Source organism: Sardina pilchardus, chromosome 15 (assembly GCF_963854185.1).
Source record: "Sardina pilchardus chromosome 15, fSarPil1.1, whole genome shotgun sequence".
Lineage (NCBI taxonomy): Eukaryota > Metazoa > Chordata > Actinopteri > Clupeiformes > Clupeidae > Sardina > Sardina pilchardus.
Window position 1 is genome coordinate 23,195,155 of NC_085008.1, and position 16,285 is coordinate 23,211,439.

General features: G+C 44.7%; 1 protein-coding gene across 1 annotated transcript in view; it reads left to right on the forward strand.

Moving 5' to 3' along the window:
* The window catches only part of zbtb7a (zinc finger and BTB domain containing 7a), a gene marked incomplete at its 5' end in the record, with an annotated part of 24,401 nt that extends 21,277 nt beyond the window's left edge, over positions 1-3,124 (forward strand). The window contains one exon of the mRNA XM_062555307.1: positions 841-3,124. Coding sequence (XP_062411291.1) covers positions 841-1,318 — 478 coding nt within the window. The remainder of the gene's footprint in view (positions 1-840) is intronic.
* Between the last annotated feature and the right edge of the window lie 13,161 nt (positions 3,125-16,285).

Consider the following 16,285-nt stretch of genomic DNA (forward strand, 5'->3'; position numbering starts at 1 on the left):
AAGAAAATATCTAATTGCGATTTTTCTGTCAGATTTCGCGATTGTGATTTGATTTGCAATACACTTGCAATACAAGTTAAGCTTCAATTGAATATTCCATATTTGTTTCAAGTGGGGTCGCTTCAGTGAGCATGTCCTTGCATGATAAGCACAGCACTCCTGTAAGGTGAGCTTCACTGTCTGTCACACAAAGAGGATGACATGAATTTAGAAATCGTAGATGTGACTAGATTAACCTGTGGGGTAGAGTTGCGATCCGCACAATTAATTGCAACCCATGCGATTAGCTACTTGCATTAAATTGCGATATCGATTCAAATAACGATTCATTGTACAGCCCTAATGTAAATCTATGATTTAACAATACATATTTATTCTATCATTTTCTGTGAGGTGCTCACAGAAACCGTGGCCTTGAGACAATTCTCATCAACAGCTGGAACATATCATACTATATTCCATTATAAAAAAAGTATACAGTTGTCTCTTTAAACCTGTATCACTTTGTTTACCATAGTTTTGTCTTGTTTCTTTATTGACTCTGAAAAGGCCATTTTTAATTGTCCACACACTTGAATTGTTTCTAGCAGGACTTAACCATTTTGGATGTAACTGACCTCTAAAGTAGTTCATTGTAAGTGTATGATTTGACAAGATAAGTTGATAGCTGTCTGTGGCTTCCTCCCTGAAACCAGTATCTTGGCCTGTACTCATGAATGGCTGGCAACTACTCATTGAATGAATGAATGTCAAATCTGAATGGACAGTCTTGTGATCTGTGTCGTGACCTTCTCTTCTTTTCTCTTCTTCTTCTTCTTCTTCTCCTTCTTTTGTGCGCAGGCAGGACAAGCTCAAGGTTCACATGCGCAAGCACACGGGGGAGAAGCCTTACCTGTGCACCCAGTGCGGCGCCGCCTTCGCCCACAACTACGACCTGAAGAACCACATGCGGGTCCACACCGGCCTGCGGCCCTACCAGTGCTCCAGCTGCTTCAAGACGTTCGTGCGCTCCGACCACCTCCACCGCCACCTGAAGAAGGACGGCTGCAACGGCATCCCGTCGCGGCGCGGCCGCAAGCCCCGGGTGCGGGACCCCGAGCTCCTGGAGGGGGCCTCCGTGGGACTCCCGGGACCGCCGGGCTCCGGTGCCGGTGGCGGCGGCGGACGCAGCGGAAGGGGGCGAAGGCGCCTCGAGGTGGCCCATCCTCCTCCTCCTACCGCCGCCGCCGCCGGCCCCACCTCCGCCGTGGAAGGAGGCCCAGGAAGCCATGCACACAGCCCCACCCGGGCCGAGAGGGCTGCGGAGGAAGTGCAGTGAGACGAAAGGGATGCTGGGACGTCGCGCTGGGGACTTCAGGAAGGGATACGCAGAGAAGGGTTTGCGGCGGGGGACATGCGAGATGGAAATTGAAAAACAACAACAACAACAACAAACAAGAAACAAAAAAAACAAAAAAAACAAAACAAAAATGACAACTACATGCTCCTCTCTAAACCAAAATCAGGGTGTCACAAAAATCTATTTCTTTTCTCATTTTACCTTTTACCCCCCTATGCTTTAGATTTTACAGAGTAGACTCACATCTTAGGGGTCTGTTTAAAAAACAAACAAACAAACAAACAAAAAAAAAACACGAAAGAGCAAAGAGCACTTCACGTCACCTCCACCCTGTGTCCATCTTTCTGAGTCCTATCTCTCTTTTCTTTTCTATACTGGAGCGATGGCTTTACCATATGTATTTGTGAAAACCAGAGCAACTATGCAGTAGAGAAGAACGTTTCCGGGTCTGTTTCTCACAGAGCCTTGTCTTAACACAGGTGGTGTCACCCCCACCTGTGGGCTGTTGCACGGGTTAACTCGAGTTAGTCCAGGGAGGTGGAGAACAACCAATCAGTCTTTTTCTACTTTAATGCAGTTATAACATGTACATATTCCATAAACACCTGATATTGTCTCTTTGATTAATAAGGCAATATATGCAATTCTGATGCAGCAACTTCTATATTTTTTTTCTTTCCTAAATGGTTCAGAAAGAATCGGGCAGGGGTTTGAGTGAAGTGTTGCTTTCTCTATAAACTAGGTTTTAAGAAATCTTTGGTTCATCTTTCTGAAAGGTTAACACAGAGTCGTATCCACCATTGCTGGGGGCTCTTTGCAACGCAGGACCAGGGATGGGATGGGGAGGGAGGGAGAGGTGGTGGTGTGCAGTGGTTCTAAAACACTACCACCATCATCATCATCGGTGGCCAAGCGGCAAAAAAACACATCGAATCTTACCTCTCGCCACCCTGCTTTTTCAGCATTTCTGTCTTTTCATTTGATTCGTCTTAATCTTTTGTGTTTTTTTTTTTTTGGTCGTCATTTGGTCGTTGTATGTTCTTTTTGAGTTGACTGCTTTTGGGTACTTGACACTTTACATTTGTATACATGTATATATACATATATATATATATATCTATATATATATATTAGATGGTGATAATATTTGGTCCCATTTTATCTTGAGATATATTGCAAATCAAATGGGGGTATTTTCCTTCAGCTTGACTTCTGATTTCTCACAGAGTGAAGCTCGCATACGGGAGAGAGAATACTGCTTGAATGTTAGAGAATATTTAATTCCGACATACCCGTTTTTTGTCCTAAAAACTTTAGCACTTGACCGAACCATTGAGTTCCCGCCCAAAGGTTAAAGGAAGTGATGTACTTCCCTTTGAGAAGTTCTCCAGGGTTTTTGTCTGTATGAGCGAATGAGAGTGTGCTGTCTAACAAACAGCTGGTAAAAGACAGGGAAAACTTTTTCTTTCTTTTTTTTTTTATTTTACTCAGCACGAGTGAAGAGATGACGAGATTGAGCACCTTTATTTTTTAAATGCATTTGCACAGCTTAACTAAAGATATCCAACCTGAATGAGATGTATTTAATACGGCAGTTAAAGAGGAGGGTTAAAGTGCTTATTCCAATATTTTGCCCTAGGGACCACGAACCATAAGACAACCTGTGTGATGAGAAGAGCAATAAATACCTGTCCAAGTTAGGAGGCCAAAAAGAGAGAGAACCAGAGAGGGAAAGAGAGAGAGAAAAGCCAACAGCTGCAGCCAGCCACAGAGGGCGGGGGGCAGGGGGGGCAGGGGGGGGAGGTGTGTGGATTTCGCAATGTCTCTTGCATTCCAAAATATAATCTGCCCCGAAACAGCCGTGTTTCGCTGTACAACGGATCAAATCTGGTCTCTTTTTTTTGTCTTAACCCCCACCCACCCTACCCCACTCCACCACCCACCAAACCCCTCCCCAATCCCCGTAACCCCTCCCCTCCTCTCCCCCCTCTCCCCCCTCTCCATTTTTTGACTGGAGGAATCCACGGCCTGTTTCCCAGCAGTACCCAGATTGAGGCCGAGCCTGTGAATGAGTCCAGCTCCGCTCTGGCTCCGATACGCCCCCAGATCCGCTCTGGATAAGATCTGTCCGAGCCTCCGATCTCGGGCTCGGGCTCGGACTCTCTCTGAGGCCCTTAAAACAAGCGGCGAGATCACACACACCACTAGCCCCCCCGGGCCTCTGTGCATCAGTTGCTGTGTGTGTGTGTGTGTGTGTGTGTGTGTATGTGAGAGTGTCAGGCGGTGGGGTCGCCTGCAGGCCACTTCAGTACCGAGTGACTCACCCACAGGCTGGGAGTGCCGGACAACCTGGTAGCACGGAGCGAGCGAGTGAGGAAGGGTGGGGTGGTGTTGGTGGTGTTGGTGGTGGTGGGAGGCAGAGGACTGGGAGGGGTAACGCGTTTAAACACGCTCCTGAGAATCTGGCGGAGTGCTTACTAAGCTCCAGCAGACCCGCGAAAGTGGGCAGCCTCCGGCGGGAGACGGCAGAGCCCACTGAATGCTATTCCAGAGAGCCATGGTGGCGGCCTGCTGACCTAGCCTAGCCTAGCCTAACAGGCACGCACGCAATGCTTAGCCTGGCCTGGCCTGGCCTATCCCGCCGGTTCTACCCCTCCGCAGGCTAACTTCCCAAGAGGAGGCGCACATGTGTGTGTGTATCTGTGTGTTTGTGTGTGTGTGTGTGTGTGTGTGTGTGTGTGTGTTTGAGTGCAGGTGGCTATTCGCTGGTGCATATGTGGACCAGATCTGCAGGATTGACTCTAAGAGAGGGAGAGAGAAAGAGAGAGTGTTTGAGTGTGTTTGTGGCTGAGGTCGATGTTCCCCTCCTCGGCATTGCTGCAGGACTGTGTTGTTCTGAGAGTTGGTCCTTTGCACCTTAATGGGATACAAGCAGGTTCTGATTGCACTTTGTTACTGAGAAGGGCACTTTTTGTCAAAGAAACGGGTACTTGAAACAAAAGATTGAATGTGTGGCACACGCGGTCCAATCCGAACGGTGACGCTAGGCCCATCCTTTTGTTTTTGTTTAGCTTTTGACGACAGGCTGCCAAAAAGACAGAAAAAGATATGTGTGCAGAACCTCTCTAAAAAAAAAAGACCTAAAAAAGAACAGTTGTTTTTTTGGAGATGGACATGTCAGGATTTGTGACCTATATAAAACAAACAGACCTTTTAAAAAATATTCTTCAAAAGAATGAGATATCCCCATGAAACTGAATGCACTTGAAGTTAGCTTTTTGATTTCTAAAGAGATATTTAGAGTTGTCTTTATTCATGTCTTAATATGGAGCACGGGGATTGAACGTTTGAAGGGGGTGGCGGTAGGAGTGTGAGCATTAGTGTGTGTGTGAGTGTGTGTGTGTGTGTGTGTGAGAGAGAGTGTGAGTGTAGCCGCAGGGTCTTTGGGCAAGCCTGGATAAACAAACTCCATTTTATACCCATCTGCTCACCAGCTTACCACTCCGAGCTCCAGTTGTTATGCTCAATAAAAAAGAACTATTTTCACCACAGAGTTCCCCCTAGTCTAGCTTCAGCTATGGACAACCACTGCATTGGCAAGGAGCAGTATGTGTGTGTACGTGTGTGTGTGTGTGTGTGTGTGTGTGTACCTGACACGGACACACCCTGTGTAACGATCGAGGGCAAGATTGCTCTTCGTGATGCATTTAATGCTGTTGGACTTTGCATGGCCAACTACAAAGTTAGCAAGACTCCTTGCCGTGTGTGTGTTGTGTGTGTGTGTGTGTGTGTGTGTGTGTGTGTGTGTGTGTGGGTGCCAGTATGTGTGTGTGTGTGTGTGTGTGTGTGTGTGTGTGTGTGAGTGTGTTTCTGAGTATGTCCACACATATACACTTCTACCATGCAGTGGTTTAAAAAACGCATAGGTTTGATTAAGGTTCATTTGGCTTCAGCACCAACTTAGAACTGTTCTGGTCCTGTCCTTGTGCCCTATTCTTAGCGGAGCACAGCGTAGTGGTTCTAAGTGGAGACCACAAGGCTGCCCTGTAGTCTTGCCACACCCTGAGCGCCTACCCCCCTCGTTGCATATGCAGCAATTTGTGTGGAATCATGCAAAGCATTTTACTTGAGTTCCCTATTCTCTTCTTCCTCTGATTTTATTTTGGTTTGTTTTTCTCCCTCTTCTTCTTCTGTGAACTTAAAAAGAATCAATCGTTTTTTTGTAGATATTAAGAGCTTCTCCTTTTTCTTGTTGGTTTGTATGTTTCTGTTGATTATCCTTCAAAAGGTGTCGCTAGAGCTTGTGTGTGTTATTATTTTTTCTTTTCCTTGTTTTCGAAAAAACTGTTAAAAGGCTGTTTGTGTGGGTTGGGGGTCTTGGTTTTGGTTATGGATTTTTGTGTGTGTGTACAGGGAGGGTGGGTGTAGGGGTGGGGTTACGGTGGTGCTTTTCCGTGGAGGCGCGGGTAACGGGGTGCTTATTCTGGGTCGGGTGGGGAATTACAAAGCCTGATAGCACTGGAAGTAGTGCTTTAGCTGAGACAGCAAGAGTTTGCACTAAAAAGTCGTGCCCTTGTCCTGAAAGGAGAAGGGCAGAAGAAGTCAGCAAGGCCTTGTCGAGTTCCTCTGAACACAGACTCCTTTCACTCCCCCCCCCCCCCCCCTCCCCAACCTTCAATGCCCCCTATTAACATTCACCACTACGGTTAATGCTCACTATTCTAAAGTGGAGGACGGCTCGCACTCGGCTGTAACTTTAACATTCTAGGCGTCTGCCAAGCCGTGTTGTAAGCCATAATGCTCAATTGAACACAGGGATCACTACGTAGGGCTGCAGAGGCCTGCTTTTTTTCAAAAAAGAAGCGGGCCCTAGTGTCGAGCCTCCTCAGTGATCATACCATACCCATCAGAAACGTGTGGGCTCAGAAGCTGTACCCTAGGTTGGTTCAGGAGCTTGTGCAACGTACAGATCGTATGACTAAAAGCGAAATGTATATTTTGCTGCATATCCTGCCAACGTTGTGATCGGAGGGGCCACGTGTGTTCAAAGGGGCGAGAGGAGGCTCTTGTTCGATGACTAAGCTTTGTTCAGTGAGTCCGGAAACAATGCGGGGCTGGGGCTTGGTCTTGGTCTCAACCACCTGGATGGGACAGCGAGAATGTGCCTTAACATGGAGAGATACAGGGATGCCTCTTTTAAAAAAAGAAACAGTAGCTTTTTTATTTTCCTCTGAGTCTTTTGCAATCACTTTCTCACAATCTTTACATTTAGCGACAACAATAACGAAAAGCTCAAACAGAGCTTTGCCACGTCCAATCAATTAATGAGCAATCGGGCAAAAAAAAAAAAAAAATCAGAACCAAGCCAAATGAAATCACCTGGGGAAGGGGTCAAAGTGCACCGTTCCCCAGGTCTCCAGGTGTAAATGTCTTATGTTAGTGCCCTGCCCAGCATTGAATGACAAGTCGTGTGTAAATAAACGGGACACGGAGAGAGTGGCCTGGCTTTTACAGAGCCGTGGCCACCGGTCCTTTAAGGAAAACCCCGAGAGTGAGCCTCAGCCCCCGTTACTTCTACAGACACTACACTGAGAAAGTGTCTCGCAAGCCCTTAAGCCATTGTTGCTTGTGTTTATCCAAAATTGAGTCTTTTTTTTTTTTTTCGTAATATTTATTATTGGAAGACAAAGCATTAACGTTCAAAACAAGAATAAAAAATGTTGATGACAGTGATAACTGTAATGACCATGGAACAGGCCAGCGTGCTGGTTGGGTTGTTGGATGTTATTTTGTTGCTGCACACTCCATCCCTGGGCTGAGCGGAACGAACGCGTGACAGACGGAGCGCCAGTGTACATGGCGTGGCACGAACGACCAAACGCCGAGGCTACCATGCTTCTTTTTTTTTAAGCCACTCTTAGGGCTCTCTTCCCCCCCACCCCGTACCCCGCTTCTAAGGTAGAGCGCTGTCCGATACCCCTCTGGTCACTTTGCACGGGGAGAGCCTCCCTTTTCTCTCCCTCTGGCCAGTGGGGATCAATCGTTTGCACAAAATACAGGGGGTCCGAGTGGGGTGTATAGGTGGGAGGGAGAGGTCAACAGGGCGTGTGGATGGGATGCATGGAGTCAGCTCGCACTAACGCTGCGGTATTCAGGAACAAAATTGGTTTGACTTTGATGCCCTACAAGGCCTCGTCTCGTCACGCTTCACCGCCTGCCCAGGGATGGTACAATGTCTTAGAGAAAATAAAATGTCTGTCATGAGGAGGGGGGGACATTTATTTTGATGGGGGAAAAAAATATTGATCAATTCATTGTCTTATTTTGAAGTGCTTCTCAGGTGGAAAAAAGGAACACTGCAATCCATTGTTCAAAGTCCAATGATTTGCCTTCCATGTGTAACGAACATCTTAATTGTACTACAAAGTCCACGAAGCAGGCCTTGTCCTCGGCCTGAGTGTCATTGCAGTGAGCAGGACGACAGCTATGCGGCGTGATTGTGATGCCCCCCTCGATCGCTTCTCAGCCCAGCATCTTTTGAAATGTCTTGAATATGAGTGAGGGCCTGCTAATACAAAGGCCTTTGTCAGGGTTATTAAAAAACAGAGAAAGATGTTCTGTGTTGAGATATAGGCACAGTGGTATTCTCTCTCTGGACTCTGCCACCACCCACTTGCTGGGGAGGTGTTGGGAGGTGGCAGCTGAGGATGCCAAAAAGAGAGGCTTTTAAGCGAGGCGGGGCGGGTTGTGGAGGGGGGAGGGGGGAAGGGAGGGAGGTCACCAACCAATAGAGGATGCATTCCATAACTTCAGAATTCCCATTGATGATACATGGTGGAGAGGATGCAGGACTGTGTGTTTGTGTGTGTGTGTGTGTGTGTGTGTGTGTGTGTGTGTGTGTGTGTGTGTGTGTGTGTGTGTGTCCCTCCACCTCCACTTCCAATTCTGTCCCATGAGTGGGCAAGCATTGGGGGGCACTGTGCTTTGGAAAAAAAGGCCACCTTGCCTGTTGCCCGCCCTTTGCGATTGTAACAAAGCACTTTTTGAAAGGCCATCCAGAATATTGTGTGCTGTCTCCTTTGGTTATTACTGTTGTTATTGTTGTTCTGTTCATCTTTATTTGTTTATATTTTGTTATCTCACTTGTGGATATTTGATGATTATTTAAATGCAAAAACTACATGACATGACAGAGACAGAGAAAGAAAAAAAAAAGAAAAACTTGAATACTCGATATCTGGGTTGAAGTCCATTCTATAACTGCCGCCCCTCCAGGTTCCACGGTCCTGACTTTGAACAGATAAGCAGTGGCATACACACCACCTCCGCACCCCCACACACAAGCATCAGCTCAGCCAGTGTGTCCTCATCCGGCTTCCATACTGACACATCAGAAAGACACCTGGATGGAGACCTATCGAAGGTTTTTTGTTTTGTTTTGTTTTTAATTATTATTATTGTAATTCATTTGATTTATTTTTCTTTTGTTTTTCCACTAGCAGCAGTTTTTATCAGTTGGTAATCGTAGTGAGTCTTCCAAGATTACGTTGTTTTTATTGAATTGTCATCCCTCACTTAGAGACAGAAACAGAATCTCTCACCTGCTGGCATGTAGCATCCATTTTGCCTACAGTAGCACAGATTCTGCAGTCCTCTTACACTACAGGCTTCCATATATAACTATTCCTCAGAGATACAGAAGTGTGTATGCTAGATTTGGGAACCATAGCTTTCTCAGAGTCTACACTGAAAAAGGCTTTGACTCAACACTTAATATGCAGTGAAAAATCATCGAACAGAGTAGACATCGAAAAAATGTATAGTTCAGATATATACGGTGTGAACATGAGAGTTATACATGGAACTCTCTAATAGCTTCAGTTTTTGGGATATTTTTTGAATGTTTTTGTTTATTACTTTTTCCGATTCTTTTTGTTTTCTGATTCTTAAAGATTATTTTTATTTCATTTACAATCATTAACATACAGTACATTACATAAATTTCTGCAGACAGGTTATTTTGGGGCGGCATAGCATCTTCTGTGGCTCAGGCTTATGGACAATATTAACCCTCACCTTTTCACATGTCCTGTTCCTCTCCTTTGTCCGTCATTGTCTGTTGAAGCTCGGGAGAGGTAGGCTGTCTTTTTTTGGGAGAATTTGCACTTTTGGCGATGAAAAGAATTTGTATTGTATATGAGACCACTAAATTTACATCGTCTAAATCATATAATTCCATTTTGTTTCCAGTTTTTTTTGTTCTATTTTTTGTTTATTTGTTTTTATTTTTTACAAAATATATCCAAAAAATGTCTGGCGTCCTGGTTTAAAAAATAAGATCTTTCTATTAAAACTTGATGTTTGTGACTTATTTTTCCACACCCATATCACCTTTCTCACTTACATACATGTATTGATATAGTCAAAAACAGTATATGCACATTAAAAAATGTACATCGTATATTTTAACTATCATAGTCATATTTGTATACATGACAATAGCTATTATGGACAGTTATATTCTTAATCATATTATTGTACAGTGTATCAATTTATCTGCCCTGAAAAAAAAAAACAAATTGTCATTGCAAGAATTCTGTTTTGCACAGTGCTGTAATTCAGCCACAAGGTGGCAGTGTACATTAATTAAAGAACTCAGGCAAACGAGTACCAGGTAAAGCTATTTTGCTGGTGTAGTATTAACACATACACATACAGACATACAGAATGTAGTACATCACTACAGAACACACACAGTCAGATGTTCACATGACAACATATTTGCAGACCTTTGTTCGACTGGACATAACACCCTTATGGCCTGTACTGGGCTTAGTGTTCCTGCTGAGTGGATTTCAGTGGGTGGCCAGTAACCCAGGAGCGATGTCCTCAGCCTACCTGGACTCCTCTAATGCTCAAAGGCTCTGTGGGCTTCACCGCCAGGGGTTAACAGGGGCACGCTGCACCTCATTAATCCCGCCCAAGCCACTCGGCTCTTACCTTAGTCTGCTCCTCAGGCCAGGGGAAAAACCCCACCCATACCCCTCCCTGCACGCACGCCCATGTAAACACACACTCACACACACACACACACAGACGTACACACACACACTTCTAATACCTTGCTAATGCTATCAAAGCAGCCTGGGAGAGGAGAGGCCACGCAGCATTCGGCGCGAGGCTTTTGATGTCCTCCACCTCCTCTAACTGTGCCCGAGAGGTCGTTCATGACGAGCAAGGCGGCTAATGATGAGTGGGATCTGTTTTTCGTTGTTTTGTTTCTTCTCCTTCTTACACGCTCTATCATTAATGGACAGCAGGTATCCTGCAGATGAAACATCTCTGTTTCCCGGCCGCCCCTGAGGACGTTTATGGACCCCCGCCACAACATAAACCTGCTGCCTTTTGTTTTTTACTGCCAGGACTGGTGTGGTCAGACACTGTTGGGAGCAATATTTCATTTCTTCACAAGAGCGGTTAGGGCTGTGAAACACAGACACTAGGGTTTAATTAATAATTGAGCAGCGCGTAGCAGGCAGTGGGGAATTTCATTGTTCATTTTCTCCACTCCTGAGCACATTTTGTGTGTGTGTGTGTGTGTGTGTGTGTGTGATCCCAACAGATTGAATGAAGAGCAAGGCTGGGCCGAGGTTAAGAAAAGCCCTGGAGCTGTTGTAGACAGTCTCTGGTGGCATTGTCCTCCTCCCAGCTCCTAGCCCCACTGTGAGTGTGTTTGTGTGTGTGCGTGTGTGTGTGTGTGCGTGTGTGCGTGTGTGTTGCACGACTGAGCAACATTGCAGATATGACTGGAGGTGGTTCAGCTCCTGCTGTGTTTACAACGGCGATCATCAGGAGATATGTCTTTACGCTGAGGAGAACAAATCTTCATTGGGCACACTTGTTCCCCATGGACCAGGTAGTTAAAGACTTACACTCGTAACCCCCAGTAGAACAACCTGCCTCGTGCCGTCTCTTTTGTGTTGTTTTCCTTTTTTTTTGGTAACAACACACATGGCAGCACACTGGTGCATTGTAAGGGTACACAATTTAATCTATTATCATAATGACTTTGTCTTTTTTTCACCTCTCCCTCTCTCCCCCTGATACCTCGCCATATGACACAAACATGGTGTCATCCAGGACCATGTTCTGCTTCTCTCATATGGCGATGGCAGAACCAATCCCCCCCCCCACACACACACACACCCACCCCCACTGTCACCTCGGACCCTGAATCTCTATTCCACGTCTGGTTCCAGTCCCGCGCTGCTGGTGGGAAGACTGGGGAGAGAGGGCGGTGGGAAGCTGCAAGCCTCGCCTCAGGACCCCCCCCCCCCCACACACACACACACACACACACTCACACTCACACACATACACACATCTCCCTGGAGGACTGGAGGGGCCGAGGTGCCTTTAAACCACTGCGGCAAAAATCCCCACCAAAAAACTCTGCAGTCATTAATATGCAAAGATGCAAATGAGTGGGTAATTAAGAGCCTGAGCTCTCCAAAGGCTCTTTGATTGCTAATGAATTCTAATCTGCAAAGAATGGGGGAGGGTAAGGGGAGAGGGAAAAAGGGATGAAAGAGAAAGGGTATTAAAAAAAGAGAGACAGGGGGATGGATTAAAAGGATGTTTCAATGCCTAGACATCGGTTTCCAAAATTCAAAACTTCGAGGATCAAACGAAATTACCGAAAGGTCACTGATTGAAGCGAGGTTCCAGTGTGTGACTTCATCAAATGCAAAGATGGCGAGCTGACAGACAAATCTGTACAAGGGCTCCTCTGGAAGGGACCCAAGCGACACCTTTTGTATGCGATCCAAGTCAAAAAAGGTCACTGGTATCTGTAGTGTGCGAAGCCCAACTTGTTCTAATGAGCTTTGTCAGGTATATCACACAATGCTGGCACTCTCCTGCTGCTGATCTGTGCTTATGCATTTAAATAGAGACAGAGAGAGAAGGAGACAGAGAAGAGAGAGAGAGAGAGAGAGAGACAGAGAAGAGAGAGAGAGAAAGAGAGAGAAGTCAAGGTATCTTGGCAGAATGGGGATGGCAACAGCAGCTGTGCTGTGGAGAAGAGATGTTATTTCATCACGTTTGTAAGCAATCACCCCCTCCTCCCCACACACACTCACACACACACACACACACACACACACACACACACTCACACACACTGCTGTTATTGTTGTTGAAGCACTCCCACGACACCCACAATCTCCATCTCCCAGCCCCCACTCACACGTCCATCTCCCTCTCTCTCCTTCCCCTTCTCATTTCCTGGATCTCCTTATCACCACTACTTCAATTGATTGAGTTGGAATTTTTGGCTTTCACGCTCTGATATACTTGCATGTGGTCCGATATACTTGCATGCATTCATTTAAGACCCCCCTTCACTTCCATCAAAAAGACATGACATTGGTTTCTCAGTGAGCAGCATGGGAGAAAAGTCTATTGCAGCTTGATATTATCATCGCTGCTGCTGTTTTTTTTTTTTTTTTTTTTAATGTTTGCTTTAACTTTTTTTTTTTTTTCTTTTTCCTGTCATGCACCTGGTCCCAGCCCGCTGCATTCTCACACTGTTTCGCAGTCAGGAGACCGCAGGCTCGCGCAGCACGGAAGCCCCGGGGTGCTGGGGTTAGTCAACAGGAAGTGAACGCTCCACTTACTGTACCTGATGCGTGGGCGACTGAACAGGGGCTACCCAAATAACTGCGCAATATGAGCGGGATTCCAAGATGACGATCCTTTTCAAGAGAAAAAAGTAGACAACAGGATATTTACATGAACGGGTTCTGTTGTTTTTCTAAACGTTGCCATTTCTTCATAGCTCAATGATTTGAGTACTGATATGCAGGCAATTTTGATTCAACAGCAGACATTATAGGCTACAATGGTAACCAATGCTGAGTATACTTAAAACATTTTTATGCTTTTATCACATATTTAACACTTATGCTTAAATTGAAAGTGTTAAATGGCTGGGGTCAAGGTGGTCGGTCTCTCAGTCCAAAATAAAGGTTATTAAAGTGGGTGTCTGATGTTGGACGCTCCCCTTTGGTCAGGGGATGATAGAGTCAGTTCAGCAGGGGTCAGTTTACCAGGAGCATGGAACGCAAAACAGACAGATTCCCTTTCTCTTCCCCCTCCTTCTTCTGCAGCCATAGGCCCAGGACATGGGCAACCAGCCAAGGCCATCAATCTTTCCCTGTTTCCAGCAGCTACGCCACTAAGCAGACATTTTTTTTCAAGGTTTTGAACTCATGAAATCATAAATTAAAAGTGACTTAAATGCTTAGAATGTATGTATGGGTTTTTTTTTTTTTCAGTGGACAAAATGAATAGAGGGGGGCTTCTGAAGACATTCCTAAATCCGAATTAGAACTATTTCTTGTCGTCATGACTGGTTGACTGCTGTGATGGGGATGACAAAAAAGAGGATCAAAGTGAGACTATCTTGGCCTAATTCTATGTCTTATTAGAGCTTAACCTACAGAAAATATTGTATATATCTACAAATGAACATTTACATAAGAGGCCCTCCAGTCTGTGGTTGTATACCCTCTGTTACACAATAGCGACAATACAAATTGTACTCTTTTCACTGGCCCGTCACAAACCCACTTTGTCCAAGCAAGTCATTTCCAATTATGTGAGAGACAAGACAGAGACATTATTTGAAAAGCACACTGCAGCCGCCACGACACATTTAGTTTAAGCAAACTAACAATAGCTGGTATTAGGTAAGCTATAGCTCCTATTTTAGATACCAAGTGGTCATTATATTATTAAAGGTTGTAATTCATTTTCTAGTGCTACACATAATGATAAATAAACAGAAAGCTTGTACCAACAATAATCTTTTAAACCTTCTATACACATATATAAATATTTTATACATTTGTCCAAATATATGAATGATTACTAAAATGTGTGAAACATATGCTAATTTTCCCTCTACATCTGGCGTTAATTACGGATAGAGGGCGGGGAATGGCTCGGAGGGAGTACGGAGGGCATAAAGGCCCATAAAGGCTCCTCCTGACTTAATGTATTATGCTATGCATGCAGAGATGGGTTTTTTTCTTTCTGTTGCTCCATTATAATATTTAATTCATTTGAACATCCATTAGAAACAGATTTACTCCTTTCCCTATCAGCATTTGCTTCATTCTCTTATATACAATGAAGGAATCTAATCATGCTGAGGCTATTATCAGTTTCATTATCAGAAACATGAATCAACACACCTCTTTATTGAACCACAACATGGGAACATGGTGAAATTAATTTTTCAGCTGTTATACAAGTTATGAACTAATTTTGAACTACGTGTGCTTTAGGCCTACTTGGTCAAGTCATTTTCCTCCAAAGAGGAGGTGACTGTGTTTTTTTTCTTTTTTTCTTTTTTTTCAGTCCCCTCCTTCGGTCTTTCTGACTGGGAACAAGCTCTCCATGTCAGACCCAGCTGTTACTACAATCTACTTCAAGGGCTCAGAAGCTCTGTCACAAACACTGACAACCTCACGATTCTTACCCACGACCGACCTTGTTCAAAAATGTATGCAGTGCCCTAGTGATTTACTGTCCCATTGCTATATCTAGAGGCGCCTCATTTGATTGTTCATCAAGGCAATTTTGCACAAACAATTATTGGGGAGAGCTGCATAATTGTGGCCTGATGTATATGCAGTGCATATGTTAGTTTGTAAAGGTATGCATAAGCCATATGTGTTTCCTCTCTGCCCCCAAAGCACCATTATACCTCGCAAGACCCATGGGGCTCATTACTACTATTCACTGTGGTTTTCTGTTCACCCAAGAGAGATGAATGTTATTATTTACGATTATCACTTACGGGCTTTGCTCATCTCTTTTCTCTCTTTTGACTAGAACTAGTAGTAAGACACTATATTTTAAGATTTGAGTGGCATAATGTAAAAGCTTGTAAACAATATCAGTTTATATCTTCATCTTCAATGTTAAGAATGCCAGTTATCATGGGTTTTTTTTACTCTCAAATATGTTGTTCAAAAAGATATGTTTCTGTTGCTGTCAAGAATCGAGATGTGGTTTACATGTGAATGCAGAGTTGAATCTAAAAAGTGATGTCAACAGAAGACAATTTTATTTATGTTGTCTGTTTATTTTTCTGTCGCCCACATGACCACCATCTGGGGTGAAGCACGGAGGTCCTACCTAGACATCTCTCGCTCTCTCTTATGCTGCTGCCGAACCTCTTCTACCCTCCCCCACTTTCTGCACTGTTATGATCCCCGGACTCTGTGATCCTGTGCACCTCTCCCTCCTCTTCCCCTCCCCAGGTCTATGAATCAGTCACAGAGCCACAAAAAGATTCTCTGTTTAAGGTATATTTTTAACAGTGAAATGTGTTTGTGGAAGGGGAAGCTTTTTTTTAGGTTGACACATGGCTTCATACAACTCTGACGGCAGAATTTGAATACGAATAGGATAACATGTGTGACAACTGCACACTTCCTTTCTCTCTTGATTAAAAACAGTAATGTATTTGAGAGATTGCTTAATTCACTAAACCCTCTGTCAAGGTCAGTGGGCTACTATTTCAATAATTCGCGATTGTGAAAGCCACACAATATTTCAAGGATTCGACTGAGGCAAACAAAAAGTTAAACATGTGCGCTAGGCCAACTGACATGCGTTAACCATGCTTAATGCTTGGACTTGGGGGATTCTGTTTGGATTCTCGGTGAAAGGGGAAATGTTAACCAAAGGATTAAAATGATGTCACAAGCTGTATTCAAGCCCCCTCAGCCAGCCTCACTGGTCGCTCTGCCGAAGCAAGCGTCAAGGCGGGGGCCGTCCCTATGTTCGATCACTTACTGGCTAGTTCAAGTGCCCGTCATATGTATAGCTTTTCGATTGGCCAGACCCCCATAGTTTATCTCTCCATCTCGT